This window comes from Canis lupus, chromosome 5 (genome assembly GCF_003254725.2).
Source record: "Canis lupus dingo isolate Sandy chromosome 5, ASM325472v2, whole genome shotgun sequence".
Taxonomy (NCBI): Eukaryota; Metazoa; Chordata; class Mammalia; order Carnivora; family Canidae; genus Canis; species Canis lupus.
Genome location: NC_064247.1, coordinates 60253707 through 60269667, shown reverse-complemented (window position 1 = coordinate 60269667; position 15961 = coordinate 60253707). Strand labels below are relative to the sequence as shown.

The window sequence follows — 15961 nt, the reverse complement described above, 5'->3', positions numbered from 1 at the left end:
AGAGGTGTAGCCTGGGCTCATGTGCCCTCTGGGCCCTGTTAGGCCCCAGTTCACCTCTCCTAGCTGGGAGGAGGCTGCAGACAGCCTCAAACCGGGAGGAATAGAACAGCCTCCCCATCCAAAGATGTGGGTTTCCAGGCTGGACATGTGAGGCACTGACACTTTCCCTCACAGCCTGCAAGTTTATTTACACCAGTCTTCTCTCAGTCCCAACAAATGTAAGGTGAGGGTGGGAAAGACCACTGATCATATGGGAAGAACACCATTCTGTGCTCTTGGAGGTCTGGGATCCCCAAACGCTTTTTATTATTCAGGGTGTGGTTGGACCCAGGGAGCTCAGTGGAGGAGGCACTCACACCAGGATGGGTTAGGCCTAACAGCAGGACTGGTGCAGTCTCCGGTGGGGCCCCAGGAGCAGGACTCCAGTAGCTGTGACTGGCAGGCTGAGGCCCAGAGGAGTGCCTGGGTTCATACCCTGTACTGGGCTCGCAGGGCCTCATTTCAGGGTTTGTAAAACGCAATGCAGGTCCCCACAGCTGCTCTGGAGGGTGATGAAGAAAGCAGGGACTCAAAAGTTGTGCAGTTGAGCCCTGTGGCAGAGGAATAAACAAATTGGCCTTTGCAGGGACTCAGCGTGAGGGGGAAGGGATATTGCTGGGTCTTGGGTGGGCCCCCTCCCCCCTGGCTCTCTGGACCCGGGGTTTCTTCTCCGCGGACACTCGCCCCCCTCCCGGAGCAGTGAAGGGCCCTGCCGCGCAGAGGCGTTCTCAAGCGCCAAACAGCGTGGAGAATCGCGCCCCGCCCTCCTTTCAGGCCCAGGTTGCGTGGTCCGCGGCTCCAGGGTGCTCTTCCGTCTGGGCTGCAGGCCGCGGGCCGGACCCGGGCCGGGCCGGGCCCCGGTGGGGCGGCGGGGCCGAGGCCGGACGGCGGGCGTTGGCACGCGCCGGGCAGCTTTGAAGCGCGGGGGCTGACCGGGCCCCATGGGCCTCTGTGCGTTCCTCTGGCTTGGGGGGTGGCGGCCCCGTACAAAGGCGCCGCGGGGCAGGCGGGCGGCGCGGCCGGGCACAAAGGGGGCAGCCGAGTGTTAAGGGCATTGTGCCGGCCCCACAAAGCCCGCCCGCGCCCGCCCCCTCGGGGCCAAACTCCGGGCGCCCCGCCGCGCACGGGCTTCCAGCTGCTGCACATCTGCACGGAATCTGGGCGCGCGCCTCGCTCCGCGGGCCCCCTCACCCCCGCCCCCCGCTCCCGAGCAGCGCGGGCTGCGGGGCAATTTGTCCCCTAATTATGATCCCTCCCCATAAACCGCCGCCCGCGCCTTTCAACTCTGGCGTATTAGCTAACTAATGGCCCTCGTCTTGCGCTCCTGGCCCGCCCTCTCTCCAGAGTTAGGGCTGCCGTAAAGGGGCCCGCGGCCCGCCCCTGCCCGCACCCGGGCATCCTGCCCTCCTCGGGCCATCACTCCTCTTGAGCCCTGGCCGAGGGCTCCCGGCCGCGCTGGGTGGGGCCGCTCACGTGGGTGGCTTAGTGTTTTCCTAAGCAGTGGAAAATTGACCGCAAAATGAGCTAATTCGCAATGTTCTGCTTTGGCTGCGGGCGGCGAGCCTGGCGGGGAGGCCCGAGCTGGACTCGCAGCCGTCAAATCCCACCCCCGCCCATTTAATGGGCCTCCGCCTCCGCTGCCCCCTACCCCTACCCCAAGCACCTGCCCCTACGTCCCCTCTCTCCCCATCCTGGGACAAGTCCCTGGGCTGAGGTGCCCCCCACACACATACACACACAGACACACAGCTAGGCTGATTTCATCCCGGCTTTACAGGTTTCCCACCCCAGCCCGGCTCCCCACCCCGAATAGCCCTTAAGGGGGCTGAAGGTCGCACAGAACCCCGGGCGGATTCCAATCCCCCTGCCCGGAGAAATCCCCACTTTACCCACAACTCTGGCTCCCGGGCAGCCACTTCCCCACTGAGACCCAATTTCTCCCTCAATCTGCTTTTGAGTCCTGAGCCTGAGCGTCCTACCCATGCTCATATTCCAATGGGGTGTGTAGAGATAGGGAAGGCGAATTGGGAGGGGCGGCACCCCCTCCACCCCCTTCTCTGAGAGCAAGCAGGGCGAAGCGCTCTCAGGCTGCAGGGAAGGACATGGACCAACTTAGAAGCTGGGCTTATGCAAACTGGGATGTAGGCCACCGACTCCTTTTCCATCTTTAGCATCTGGGATCCCTAGGGGGGGCTTGGAAAGCAGCACAAGTTCGGGCAAAGCGCTGGGGAGACCCAGGCTGCGCTTTGCTCATTCAAGGAAAAATTTCCTTCTATAGTTCTGGAGGCCTCTGGGGGCTTCCAGGAATACTCAGAGCCCTCAGCTTCCTCAGGCTTGGGAATTTAAGGCAAAAAGTGGCCTGTGACTTTGTTCTTCCTTTCCCCGTTTGGTTTTCTCAACTTTGGCAAAAGAAAGAACATTACAGAGCAACTAAGCTCTGGCAGAAGGTAGAGAGGGGGGTTTACAGGTCCCGGGACAGGAACCAGAGCAAATATTCTACAGTCCTCCCGGGTAATGGCCCTGTGTAGCCTCTCCACCCTGGGTGAGAAAGCCCCTTCCCTTCCTGCAGCACCCAGACATTGAAAGCAATGCTAACTGGTGAGTGCCGCTGAGGCCACCGAGGGTGAGGTGAGTTGGGGGTGGGGGTGGGGAGAAATGCACCGTTGGTCTCTGCAGCTGCATTTCAAAGTGGAATGAAGTGATTGCTTCGTGTAATTAACTATTGGGACACAGCGAAAGCTCTGAAATGACTCAGCCAATTGTCTCCAGATGGGGCTGGAGAGGCTGCGATTGTTTAACTCTCTTTAGCTGTGTTGGGACTCCGAATAGTCCGGGCCGCAGAGGGCCCTCCAGGGGACAAAGGCTGGGACTCCAGTGAGTGCATCAACACTGAACCGGGCTGGCCCAGCTCAGGGAGAGTGAATTCAGAGAGACCCCCATTGTCCCAGCCCTTTGTGTTTCTCCCCAGCTGGCTCTAATCTTTAAATATTTACCCGGCCCTTTTGTGCACATATGACTTATGCACTTCAGGCTGATGTGCTCATAAATTACGCATCATTTACCCGTTTCCAGACTAGAGAGAGGGGGCTTTCATGCCTGGAGCCCAGAGTGGCCAGAGGAAGGAGAAGAAAAGTGTTGGAGGATCAGTGTTCCCTCCTGGGGAGAGTTGCAGCTACCCTGAACTGGCCCCTCCTGGCCTCCACGTGGCAAGTGGATGGGACCGAGGGCCTGTGAGTGACAAGGAGCCCCAGGAAGCTGCTCTAACAACTGACCAGGGGCCCACCTGCAGGGAGGAGGGAGAGGCCAGTTCTCAGACTCTATCTAACGTGGCCGGCGTGGCTTATCTCAAGCTTGGACAAGAACAAACTTCTCACCCTGGGAAGCTGGTGTGTTGAGGTGCTTGGTCATGCCTCATCCTTGCACCTGCCTCCAGCTTGCTCGGGCTTTTATCCCCTCTTCTACATTCTCTCCACAAAGGAGCCCCATTTAAGAAAAAGAAGTCTGATTTCATCCCAGCCTGAAGTTTAACTTGGAAAAGTCAAGGAGGTTCTTAGAACCCTTTGAACCGGAGGAATCCCTGCTTAGGCGTGGGATAGAAAGCTACCTCAGCTGGTGGGCGAAGACCAGGAGGAGGGGCGCCCAGGGGAGACCCAGCAGAGGGACCTTCCTGCATGAGAAAGGGCTCCCTTTGTGCTTGCCTCCAAGCTCCAAGAACAAAACACATTCAAATGCTTATTTACAAAAGAAGGCAAGAGAGGCATCCCAGGGCTGAGTAGTTCACCTTTATTTTCTTATAATTTTATGGGCTGCTTGTTCTCCTGCCTGGGGAGGACACTGGAGAACAGGATGCAGAATGGACTTCTTTGATCAGATTGCTTTCCTCTCTGGTTGGAATGCAGGTCTCTGCATATGTTTCTGTCCGTACCTCTGGGTGAACTGTTTCTCTGTGCATCTGTCCATCTCTGTGTGTAACTTTGTTTCTCTGGGTCTATGCCAGTGCATGCATATATTTGCTTACTTGGCTCTTTCCTCCATTACTGCTCTGTGAATTATGGGCCCTCCCTGACCGATTCAGCAACTCCAGGCACTTCTTAAAATTCCCCTTCCCTCTGATCTGGCCATACATGGCAGGGGACTGCTTCCTCTTTCTTCCTTCTCCAAGATGAGGCTGATGGAGATGTATGGTCTAAAGGGAAGTGGTGAGCAGAGGAGAAAGTGTTGCTCAGGCTCACCTAACTGGCTTTCCTGTTGCTCTGTGCCCCTAGAACAGGGACAGTCCCTGACGGTGAATCAGGGCCCTAAATCAGTGTGGACAGCAGATGCCAATGGCCAGAAAAGGAGTGTCCTGGGGGCAGCTCTCTGCCCCAGGACTAACTTCACTCCCAGGAGTGAAAATGCAATGATCATTCTCTAGGGTCCCTGAGGCATCCCAGCATTGGAAGAGAGGTACTGAGTCTGGGTGAGAGCATCAGAAATTGGGGGCAGTGTCAGGAGCCTGAGGTCTCAGCCTGCAGTACACCATGCCTCCTTCCTTTTTTTTTTTTTTTTTTTTTTTAAGATTACTTTTTTTTTTTTTAAAGATTTATTTATTCATGATAGTCACAGAGAGAGAGAGAGAGAGACAGAGAGAGGCAGAGACACAGGCAGAGGGAGAAGCAGGCTCCATATAGGGAGCCTGATGTGGGATTCGATCCAGGGTCTCCAGGATCACTCCCTGGGCCAAAGGCAGGAGCCAAACTGCTGCGCCACCCAGGGATCCCCCATGCCTCCTTCCTAACGTGGCACTGCAACTGGGCAACTTTGGATTTTAAAACATTAAATCTCCTTTCAATTCCCAGGAACCCAGTTTAGCAAATGTCTTCTGAACATCATTTAAACCTGGTACCGGGCTTTGCAGAACGTTATCAATACCTGATGGTGAAATTAGGACCCCTACTTTACAAGAAGCCGAGGTTTGGAGGTGATTTGCCCTAACTTAAAAAGCTGGGCCAAGGCAGTGCAGAGAGGAGGATTCAGTCCCAGGCTCCCCATTCTTCCCTGACCCCAGCTGCTCAAACGCCAGGCCTCCAGCCAGGTCCTGTGGGGACAGAAGAGTGTGGGGCAGCCAGAGGCTCAGAAGCAGGCTTGGTTGACTGCTGTGCACAGCCCGCTTGGTCTCAGGACTCTCTGACCCACTACTCTGGGCTCCAGCCTCTCCCGGGGCCTGTCCCCTATCCCAACTCCCGGCTTCCTTTCTCCTGCCTCTTGAGTCTGCAAACTTGGTGCCCGCGCTCCCTCCCTCTCCATAGATGCCCTTGCTCTCATTTTCAGCAGAAGGCTGAGTGCCCCAAGACCTAGCTCCAGCCTCTCTTCCATGCTGCCTCCTAACCTTGGATCCCTCTCTCTCCTCTCCATTCAGACTGGGCTCGGGTCCCACTTCTACCCCACCCACAGTTTACTGCACTCACTTGCTTACTTGCCTTTCTCCTCCTCATCCCTCTGTGAGCTCTCCCGGGTGAGAACAGGAACCCTTTCAAAACAAGAACAGTGTCTGATTTAAAAAGTAAATGTGGGGATCCCTGGGTGGCGCAGCGGTTGGGCGCCTGCCTTTGGCCCAGGGCAGGATCCTGGAGACCCAGGATCGAATCCCACATCAGGCTCCCGGTGCATGGAGCCTGCTTCTCCCTCTGCCTATGTCTCTGCCTCTCTCTCTTTCTCTCTCTGTGACTATCATAAATTTAAAAAAAAAAAAAAAAAGTAAATGTGGGGGATCCCTGGGTGGGTCAGCGGTTTGGCGCCTGCCTTTGGCCCAAGGTGTGATCCTGGAGTCCCGGGATCGAGTCCCGCGTCGGGCTCCCGGCATGGAGCCTGCTTCTCCCTCTGCCTGTGTCTCTGCCTCTCTCTCTCTCCTTCTAGGTCTATCATAAATTAAAATAAGATAAAATAAAAATAATAAAAAAGTAAATGTGTGTTGACCGTGCGCAATGTGGAAAATGAAAGTCACCCGGGTTCTATCACCTGGAGATGACCGCTGTTAAAAAAAAAAACAAAAAACAAAAAAAGAAAACTGTGGCTTCTATCTCCGTCTTTTCCCCAGGCTCGCGCGTTTGCTTTCGCAAGACCGCCCGGTAAAGTTTCGCATTCTGCCTTTGGAAAGCCGTGGTGCAGGCTGAGCTCCTCACCATTGGCCAACGTTCCCCCTCGGTCATCCGCGCGCGGGGGGCAGCCCGGGCACCCCGCGGGCCGCCCCGCTCCTGCCTTGCGCGCCCGGGGGCGTCCGCTGGGCTGGGGGCCGCGCGGGGCCGGCCGAGGGCGGGGTCCCTCCGCAGGCTGGGGCTGCCTCCTGGCAGACGCCCGCGTGCGCCCCTCGGCCCGGGACCCGGGTGGCCCGCGCCCGCGCCCGCGCCGGCCGTTTGCCGCTAGGCCTGGGTCAGGGGGTCCCGGGGGGCGGGGGAGGGCAGGGAGAGGGCTCCCGGGGGCCGGCGGGGCGGGGCCGCTCCCGCCAAAGCCGAGCGCCGGCCGCGCGGCGCGGCGATATCGCGAGAGCTCGCGGGAGGCGCGCGGCTGCCGGCAGCGGCGCTTCCCGGCCGGCGGCGGCGGCGGCGCAGTGCGCAGGCGCGGCGGGCGGGTTTCCCCGGGCTACAGCCGGCGCCGTCGCCAGCTAGTCGGCCGCCCGGCGCCATGGCGGGCTGCGCGGCGCGGGCTCCGCCGGGCTCCGAGGCGCGCCTCAGCCTGGCCACCTTCCTGCTGGGCGCCTCGGTGCTCGCGCTGCCGCTGCTCACGCGCGCCGGCCTGCAGGGCCGCACGGGGCTGGCGCTCTACGTGGCCGGACTCAACGCGCTGCTGCTGCTGCTCTACCGGCCACCGCGCTACCAGGTGCGGCCGGGCGGAGGCGGGCCGGGCCGGGCCGGGCCGGGCCGGGCGGGTTGGGCGCGGGGCCCCGTCCCCTCGGGGGAGCTGGGCGGGGAGCTGGGCCGCCTCCCCGGGGTGTGCGCTTGCTCGCTGAGCTGCGGCGGCGGCAGGGACCCCGGCGCGCCCGGCTCCGGCAGAGTGGGTGGGAAATTGCAGTCGGCGCGGCCCCGCAGCTGCGGCAGAGGCGCGTGGGGTGCGGAGGGAGCGGGCCCACGAGCTCCTTTATGTAATCGAAGGTGTGGGGACTTACCTGCTGCCGAGGCTCAGGTCGGATGCCCCCGCACCTTCCTGGAGGGGGCCGGGCGCAGAGGCCCGCTTGCCCCGACCACATTCGCAGCGTGGTCCGGGGAGAATCCGGCCGAAGGTTCATGCGGTTTGCCCACGGCTGGCCCTGACTAGTGACAGCAATAAGAGTAATGGCAACCGGAACTTACAAGGCACTCACTCTTAAGTGCTTTACGTGGGCGCTCCTCGCAGCAATCCTAAAAGGTAGCTGCGTTCTGTATGTAGGCCGGCCGGAGGTCCAGAGAGGCCGGGTAACGTGCCCATGGCCACACAGCCAGAGCGGGGTGGCTGCGGGATCTGAACGCCGGCACCCCTGCTTTGCCCTGTTAATCTCCGAGCCCGCCAGCTCTGCCTGTTAACTAAGGAGTAGGGTGTGTGCTCAGGGAACAGCCAGGTAGGTGACTGAGCTTTCTTGGTCTGTTTCAGATAGCCATCCGAGCTTGTTTCCTCGGCTTTGTGTTCGGCTGCGGCATGTTGCTAAGTTTCAGCCAGTCTTCTTGGAATCACTTTGGCTGGTAAGAAGGACTTTGGGAACAATGGTTTTGAGGCAGGGGTGGAAGGATCAGAGGGTCAGGACTGGTATTTCCTCATCCCCGTGTCTCCTCTTTGGCCGAAACCTGTTTAGGATCCTATCCGGTCTCTAACTTCCACCTAGAACTTGTGCCCATTGGTTGCTTCTGTTGCAGGCACAGACAGGTCTCCCTGGCGCCTTCCCCGTCAGTGCCCTCATCAGTACTGTGGCGAGCCCTTCCCAGAAGAGGTGACAGGAAGGGGCAAGGCTCTGGCTCATCTTCACAGGCCTTTTCCATCTCTAATTTCTATTAGGTCACATCTAGTGCATCCCCCACGGCCAGTGTAGGATTTTTCCCCTACGCTATGATTTCAGGCCTTTGAGCCTTCTAGTCCCTCACCTGGATATGAACCAGTGGCTTCAAGGTAAAAAGCTTTATCTCCTGTGATCAATACTCTGAGCCGTCTAATCCTTCTTTGCTGGAATTACTTGTTTTGTTGAATTTTTGTATTCCACAGACATCGCTGATTTGTTTTGATTATGTCCCACTTCTGTATTTTTATTGTGTGTAGTATCATTTTTAAAGGACGGAAGGGTTCATAATGCCTTCCCACCAATATTTGTTTGGCCTGTTACATTCTACTTGTGGATGCCTGATGTCCACTCTCAGGCGACAACAGGAGCTCCTCCCGTTGAATTAATTATAAGCAGAATTCAGAGAATTCCGTAGAATTCACAGACAGTTCTGCTGAACCCAAGTCTGTACATTGACTTATGACTGACCTGATTCCCTTGCCCCCCACTTACCTTTCTTTCTTTTTGTTTTTTAATAGGTATATGTGCTCCTTGTCACTATTCCATTATTCTGAATACTTAGTCACAGCAGTCAATAATCCCAAAAGTCTATCCTTGGATTCCTTTCTCCTGAATCACAGTCTGGAGTATACAGTAGCTGCTCTTTCTTCTTGGATAGAGTTCACACTGGAAAATATCTTTTGGCCAGGTCAGTGTGTCTGCTCTCCCCTCTGGAAGGGAGAAGGGTGGTTTTTGTGCAGGCCTGAGGGCAGTGACATGGGTTCACCTCTCAGGTATAATCTCCTGGAGCGATTTTCCCCAGATCTCTGTCCTCACTAAGCTCTTTATAAAGGACAAGCAGAGCTTGTGAATTCCACTTCTGGATTTTGAATGGAGGACATGTTGCCTTAAGCCTTCCATAACATACTGCATTGTCTGATATGAAGTCCCAACCTGGGATAGCCATAATCCTAATTTTACAGTCAGCCAACTGCATCTGCTCATTTTCTGTGACTTGAGACTTTTTCACGTGAAGATTTTATTAGTGAAAACCTCTCAAATTGAACTTTCTGCAGCAAATTAAGTAAAATATATGTGGTTCCCAGGATTCAGTAAAGGGCCAGGGTGGGAAACACTAGATCCTTCTTTGCTTCACTTAGCTGTCCTTGTCCCCAAGGAAAGGAGGGGGGCATGTGGCAGAAGGACACGGATGGGGAGCCCATCAGGTCTTTGCCATGAAGCTCTAATTGGGTTGTTGGCACTTTAAACAGATGAACAGCACAACTTAGGGGAATGTGTTTTGCTTATAATTAAATTTTAATGTGATGACAAATGCTAATTGCCCACTAGCATGTTTCCTAATGTTGCTCGCCTTGGAAAAACAGGCTAATTCTTAAGCATCCACAGGGGGAGCTCCACAGTCCCATGTCTTCACTTCCTGTTTGTCACATGTCTCTCCTCCAGAACTGAAGCAGATCACCTGGCTCAGTGCCATGGGGCTGCTGATGGTGGTCTTTGGAGAATGTCTGAGGAAAGCAGCGATGTTCACAGCTGGCTCCAATTTCAATCACGTGGTGCAGAATGAAAAATCAGAAACCCACACTCTGGTGACAAGTGGCGTGTACGCTTGGTTCCGGCATCCTTCGTATGTTGGGTGGTTTTACTGGAGTATTGGAACCCAGGTACAGTATCAGAAATGACAGTGGTTGCCTTTAATCTTTTTTACTTTTCTTAAAACTTGACAATTCACATAACATAAAATTCACCATTTCAAAATGTACAGTTCAGTGGATTTCAGTGGATTTATTATGTTATGTTGTTGGTCTCCTTTAAATAGGTGCATGAGCCACCTGCCATGTTTCAAGTGAGAACAAAATAAAATGCAGAAGAACTGATGTAGCCCTTAATGTTTTTTTACTATGTACCTAAAATCTGGATGTTCTAAATTTGTAAACTCCTGACAATTCTAGGTGCTGTGACCCCCATCTGCAGTACCCTTTCCCTGCTTCTTTAAGTTCGATCAGGAGCACTTCAGTGGGTGCTTTGAGGAGAGAAAGCCTTCTGCTGCTCAAGGGGATTCTGATTTTCATTAGAAGCTGGTATTGATGAGGCCAAGGTCATGGATTAGATTTAATATGAGCTACAGAGGCTTGTTCTATCTCAGTTTAGAGACCGAGCCTTGTTTCCTGCCCATTGGCTCTTGAATACATTCTTTTGGTCCTAGAAAGACCAGAGAATGTGACCAGAGTTTAGGAAACTCCTCATCTCTTTGGGAAAATCCAGTCTGGATTTTCCCAAGCATTCCATTGGCAATGCATGATCTGTTGGGGACTCTCTACTGACCCCCGATGGTATAGAAGGAGCAGGATACTGCACAGGATTTACTTTAATACTTGTGTTTCTGAAACTTTAGGATTCTCCTGCATCAACAATCATATTCCCTGGGAATAAGTTGATTGTAGTTGAATCATGTCATTTACCATAGATGCTACCCACATACAGAAGTGCTCTGTGACCATAGGTCTCTGTGCCTGTGACCTAGTACACATGTGTATAAATATGGAACAGGTCTTTCCCAGGATAATACTTGTCATGTACAAAATACTTATTCTATCTTGTTACTTGTAATGCTATTTATGATGCACTGAATGGATTTCAGGGCTCAGGAATAGGCTGCATTTGGGAAATCCCGCTATAGGATATGTCGAGAAGCCGCACATGTGTGCTGGCTGTGACGGCACAAGCTCCAGCATCACTGACAGAGCCAGTCTGGCTCTCACGTTGACTGCTTGGCCTCTGCCCACACACATTAAGTGAGGAGGGCAGTGCCTCAGAGGTTCACCCTGAGAGCTTATTCATTGTAAAGGGCTTAGCTTATGCTTGAAATACAGTTAAGTACCTAGTAAGCAGTGATAGGAATAAGAAGTCAAGGACATGTGCCTGGCTTTCTGGGTGAAAGTTGCCCACTTGTGGAAGATACGTGTCCGTGGGGGTCCATCAGAGTGGGCAGGAGTGGAGTGTTGGGTTTCCCACACAGCACAGAAATTCCTGAGAGCTGGAAGATGTTTTTGGCCTGGAGGGACTATTTGGCAGTGGATCAGTGGGGAGGATGTTCTCAAAGTAAGAAAACCACAGAAGTAAAGATGTGAGAGAGAGGTAGTCAAAAGTAGGTACAGTCCAGTGGAAGGGGACTGGAGGAAGTGGCCAGGGCACTGCTTTTCTGGGTTTGGGCAGGGGAATGGTTTGAAGAAAAGTGATTTCATGGTAGCAGTGTATGTGGTACAGGGCTAGGCCGGGGGGGCCAGGGGCAGGGGACAAGGCAGTTGAGAGGTGAGGGTGGCGTGCATAGAACAGGAAGGGGCAGGCTAGGAGCCCCTGGGGTGGGGGCAGGAGTTGCTGTCACCACCCTGAGGACTGAAATCCAAGAAGTTGATCTTTTAATTTTTTTTAGATCTGTCTCACATAAGAGGAACAACAGAATAGTGTCTGAAAAAAGCTACCGAGGGGTGCCTGGGTGGCTCAATGGTTGAGCGTCTCCCTTTGGCTCAGGGCATGATCCTCGGGTCCTGGGATCAAGTCTCACATTGGGCTCCCCTCATGGAGTCTGCCACTCCCTTTGCCTATGTCTCTGCCTCTCTCTGTCTCTCATGAATAAAAAATTAAAATTTCTAAAAAAGAATAGAGAAAGAAAGAGAGAGAGAGAAAGAAAGAAAGAAAAGAAGCTACCGTGATGAATGTTTAGTTTGTTTGTGAAGATAGTAGTAAGGTTTTAGCGAATGGCCTCAGATATCAAAGACCCCAATAGGATTTTAAGAGTCCCTGGGCCCTTGGCAGGAAATCCTCTGTGGATATTCAGGAGCAGCAGGTGCTGCTGGAGTTCTCAGTGTCGGGACACTCTGACCCTGATCAACTTCGTGTCCCCCGCCAGGTGATGCTGTGTAATCCCATCTGTGGCGTTGGCTATGCTCTGACAGTGTGGCGATTCTTCCGAGATCGAACGGAAGAAGAGGAGATCTCATTAATTCACTTTTTTGGAGAGGAGTACCTGGAATATAAGAAGCGGGTGCCCACAGGCCTGCCTTTTATAAAAGGGGTCAAGGTGGAACTATAACACTGCAGGAGCGGGCCAGGCTGGGCCGAGGGGCCTCCACTCTGCACGTAGCCCGGGCCCACGCTGCCTCCGGTCAGCCACTCTGCCGAATGGAGTCTCTGAACCATTTTCTATGTCACCAATTACTCTTCTGGAATATCACTCAAGACCAAATGGTCAGAAGGCCTTAGGACCAAAAGACCCCACACCCTAGAGCAATCTGTTCTTGGGCTGAATCAAGGTAGGACATAGATCAAAGATGGACAAGGAGCAAATAACAGCAATACTCTACAGTGCCCCTCCAGAAGGGCCCTGGTGAGAACCCAGGCCACGCACCAACCCCCACGAGGTATTTAGTGTAACCAAGACCCCTGAAGAGAGGTGGACTCATTACGTTGAGTAAGGCTTCTTTGGCAGGAAGGGGTATGTGGGCAGCAGTGCTTAGTGTTAGAAATACATTCAAAATCCTTAACTGAAAAACACAAACAGCACAGCTTCGACCTCCTTATTTCTGTGCTTAAGTGCATGAGCATCTATACAGTTTTAAAAATAATTCTTTATAAGGCACTTTGGCTCTTAATATATTTAATCGTATTGACATATCTATTTTTTATAAATAGCAGTATAAATTCAAAGGGGATTCGGTGTTTTGGCCCCAACTTTTGTTTGGCAGAAAGGCAGCATGGACACCACCAGGCAATTTGGCTGAGTGGCTTTGTGTTCACAAGGGCACCCACGCCAGGGATACTGTGGGCCCCTGTGGCTTTCTCTGGGATCTCGGCTCCTGCTCTTCTCCCAGGAGGGGCTGGTATCAGTGGCACGCTTGTCAGAGATGTGTCGTTTTTCTTTTATCCAAGAAATGCTAACTGCACACCGCTCTGTGTAAGGCATTGTTAAACTTTGGGAAGTACTGTTCTCCATTTATTTGGGATTTTAGTCTCATCGCATCATAGCTTATATTTTTGTGTTTCAATTGAAATCTATTAAGTATTGACTTCTATGTTCTGTTCTCAAAATTCCACCAACACTAATGCCATTTCAGACTGTCTTTTCCAAAGGGGTTCAAGCATCTATACACAATTCAAGCAAGACAGCTCACAAAAGTCTTAAATAGAGCAAGTGATCCCAAATGAGATTTAGTCAGTATTTTTTTCAAGTCTGGGGAGAATGGTTGGCTTTAAACACATCAGCTTTAAGACCCTTGTGAATCCTGGACAAGAGAGGGCCTTGGTCTCCACGTGAAATCCTTCCTGCAGTTCGAGGTGGCGCGAACGAAGCCCGCGCATGAAGGCAGCGGCCGCCCCTGGCTGCAGTGCTGCCTAGCTGCCACGCTGCACGCACCCAGCGGCTTCAAGGAGCCACTTAACCTTTCCGTGCCTAGACTCCCCATCCGTAGAATGGGGTCAATACCACCTACCTCATAGGGGTGTTGTGAAAACTTAGAAGAACAACGTCAAACCTTTTTAATACATAGATAAGAGAGATGGCATAAATGGAATCTGTACTGTGTGAGATTGCACAGACATGGACCCTGGTTAGCTGTACCAGACCCTGGAAATGTGTGTTCAAAAGAGCATGTTACCAACTCAGAAATATTATTGATTTCTAGATTTCATGGCCTAATGAATTTTTTCGTTATTATATATACCAAAGAGGTTTACGGGTTTGTTGATAACTGGAATGACACTCTTCTGGTGTGAGTGGACCCTACCATTGGCCCTTGAGAGGGCCTCACACCCAGGCCGGCCAAGGCCACTGCTGGAGCTCTCAGCAACGGGTCCCACTGACACGAACACTCCCCAGTGGGACGTCCACATGCACTTACTCTGGGAACTTCAGTTGAATCAGTTCTGATTTGTTCTCCAGACCACACTTAGCAAAGTAAACTCCACTCATCAGGATTACAGAATGGAGGAGGGCGTGGCTGGGGTTTCAGCAGCCACCCCCAGCTCCTGGAGGGAAAGTTCTGTGCTGCATATAGCAGGATTGGATCCAGCTTTCATTCCCAGGGGGATGCTGTGAAGTTATCTTTAATAGATGGAGAGCAGCTAATGATGGCCCCTGGCTCTATGGACAGAAAGTTGGAAGATGTTGGCATTTGGTGATCTCAACTTTGTCTACCTGCTGGAGTTCACGAAACCCACCTTCTTGCCAGGCCCTTGAGCTCAGAAGGTAGGCCTGGTGTTTTGTAGTGAGATGCTGCCATTTACCACCTGGTCTGTAAGAGCAATCCCCTGGGCCAGAGTAGGGAGACACTCCCACCCTGACTTGTATACCCAGGACAGAAGTCAGCAGTTACTTAGGGAGAAAAGATGAACTACATAGGGGGAGGACTTGGCAAGTGATTGACTTTCATCTAGTACTGACATTTCCAGATTATTTTTAACTTTGTAAATTTAGCAATGACAGTGTACACAGCAGAGAATCAGGTTAATGAAGTACAGGGTTTTTGGGTATTCCCAAAAGCTTTTTGGGTAAAGGCCATATCACCAGTTCCCTCAAATTAAGAAACTGTCAAGAGATGACTTACTTTTTCCATTGTGGGTTTTAAAGTGGAGATTCTTAAATGGAAAAAAGGCAATGCACAGAGCAAAGCTACTTTGAAGCAGCGTAAAATGAAACATTCTATGAAGCTTTGCAGACTGGCTGAGAATAGCAGTTTACAGAAAAGGGGTAGTGAGTAGGGTGAGCTTGGCTGAAAGCAAAAGGCAGCATACCCCACTGTCCCTTCATCATTTGTAGGAACTGCTTCTTGAGCCTAAAGACTACACTTTATTATTAATCCTTTCCATTTATTTAACACTCTGAGTGATTGACATGATAGGAAAATATTCCTAAATCAATACATGTGTTAATAGCTTAGGCTCCGGAGGGTTGGCCGTAGCTCAAGCTCATCTGGTAGCAGTCCCTCTGTAGTAGGTACAGTAAACCACTGTCCCTTCTCTGCACTTTCTTACTGCCTTAGATACTCGTGCTCTCCCACCGTATCTCGCTTCTATAGTGACTTGATGAGGTTGGTGGGAGAGGCTTGCTCTCTGTGCCCTGCTGTGAGAGCTTGACGCGTTGCCCTGGGCTTGGAGGGCCAGCCTTCAGGGTGATCCCAAGCGCTTGCTCTAGAGGAAGCCGTCCCGTAGCTAGGAGAGTAATTTAATGGAGTAATTATTCTACTCTTCTTTTTACATGCAGAAATGTTTATTTAAATATTTTAAATTGGATTTTCTTTCACAGATACTGAATATTCTTTCCAATTCTTAAATAAAACTGTACTTGATTTCACTATGAACCATAGTGTGATTGTCTGGGATATAGAAACTAAGATCATGTCCCCTCTGGCTAAGAAATGTCTGGTACCTACAGCACAAAACCAGATGTATTTTGGTTTGGTTTGGTATTTTGGCCCACTCAACTCCATTCTGAATTCTAATCTCTAACCAGTTCCTTAGACAGGTTCCTCCTGCCCTTTAGGCTCCTGTGGGTTTGTGATGCTCTTGAATGAGAATGCCAATGCTCCAGAACAGCAGGTGCAGAGGTGTTGGGTATTGATGTGATGTTTTCATGTATTCATTGTGGGCCGACCTGGCGTATGGAAGCCATTCACTGTTGGAACTACCGAATCAAGCTGGATATCTGCTTAAAATGTGACTGTGTGGGCATTTTACCTCCAAAACTTTAAATTATAGGTCATCTGGGTTAATTTTCCTTTTTAAGCACCTGAAGTTGCACCTGATAGAAGCAGCACTGTGCAGGAGTGGGAAAGTCACTTCTGGATTGTCCTTTACTTTCAATAGAAGGTGAACACAAGAGAGTGACAGTCGTCTGGAAAAGCAGGGAAAAGTTGTGGAGAAGTTGTC

General features: G+C 52.2%; 1 protein-coding gene across 1 annotated transcript; it reads left to right on the top strand.

Moving 5' to 3' along the window:
• Positions 1-6642: 6642 nt before the first annotated feature.
• ICMT (isoprenylcysteine carboxyl methyltransferase) lies at positions 6643-15393 on the top strand. Its single transcript, XM_025427329.3, has 5 exons — positions 6643-6894; positions 7642-7730; positions 8560-8729; positions 9485-9702; positions 11949-15393. Exons 1-5 carry the CDS (start codon positions 6700-6702, stop codon positions 12129-12131), a joined length of 855 nt encoding a protein of 284 aa, XP_025283114.1. The 5' UTR covers positions 6643-6699; the 3' UTR covers positions 12132-15393.
• Positions 15394-15961: the final 568 nt, after the last annotated feature.

Coding starts and splice junctions, on each gene's coding strand:
- ICMT (XM_025427329.3), top strand. CDS start 6,700: ATGGCGGGCTGCGCGGCGCGGGCTCCGCCGGGCTCCGAGGCGCGCCTC. Junction 6,895..7,641: donor ACCGGCCACCGCGCTACCAG/GTGCGGCCGGGC, acceptor GGTCTGTTTCAG/ATAGCCATCCGAGCTTGTTT. Junction 9,703..11,948: donor ACTGGAGTATTGGAACCCAG/GTACAGTATCAG, acceptor GTCCCCCGCCAG/GTGATGCTGTGTAATCCCAT.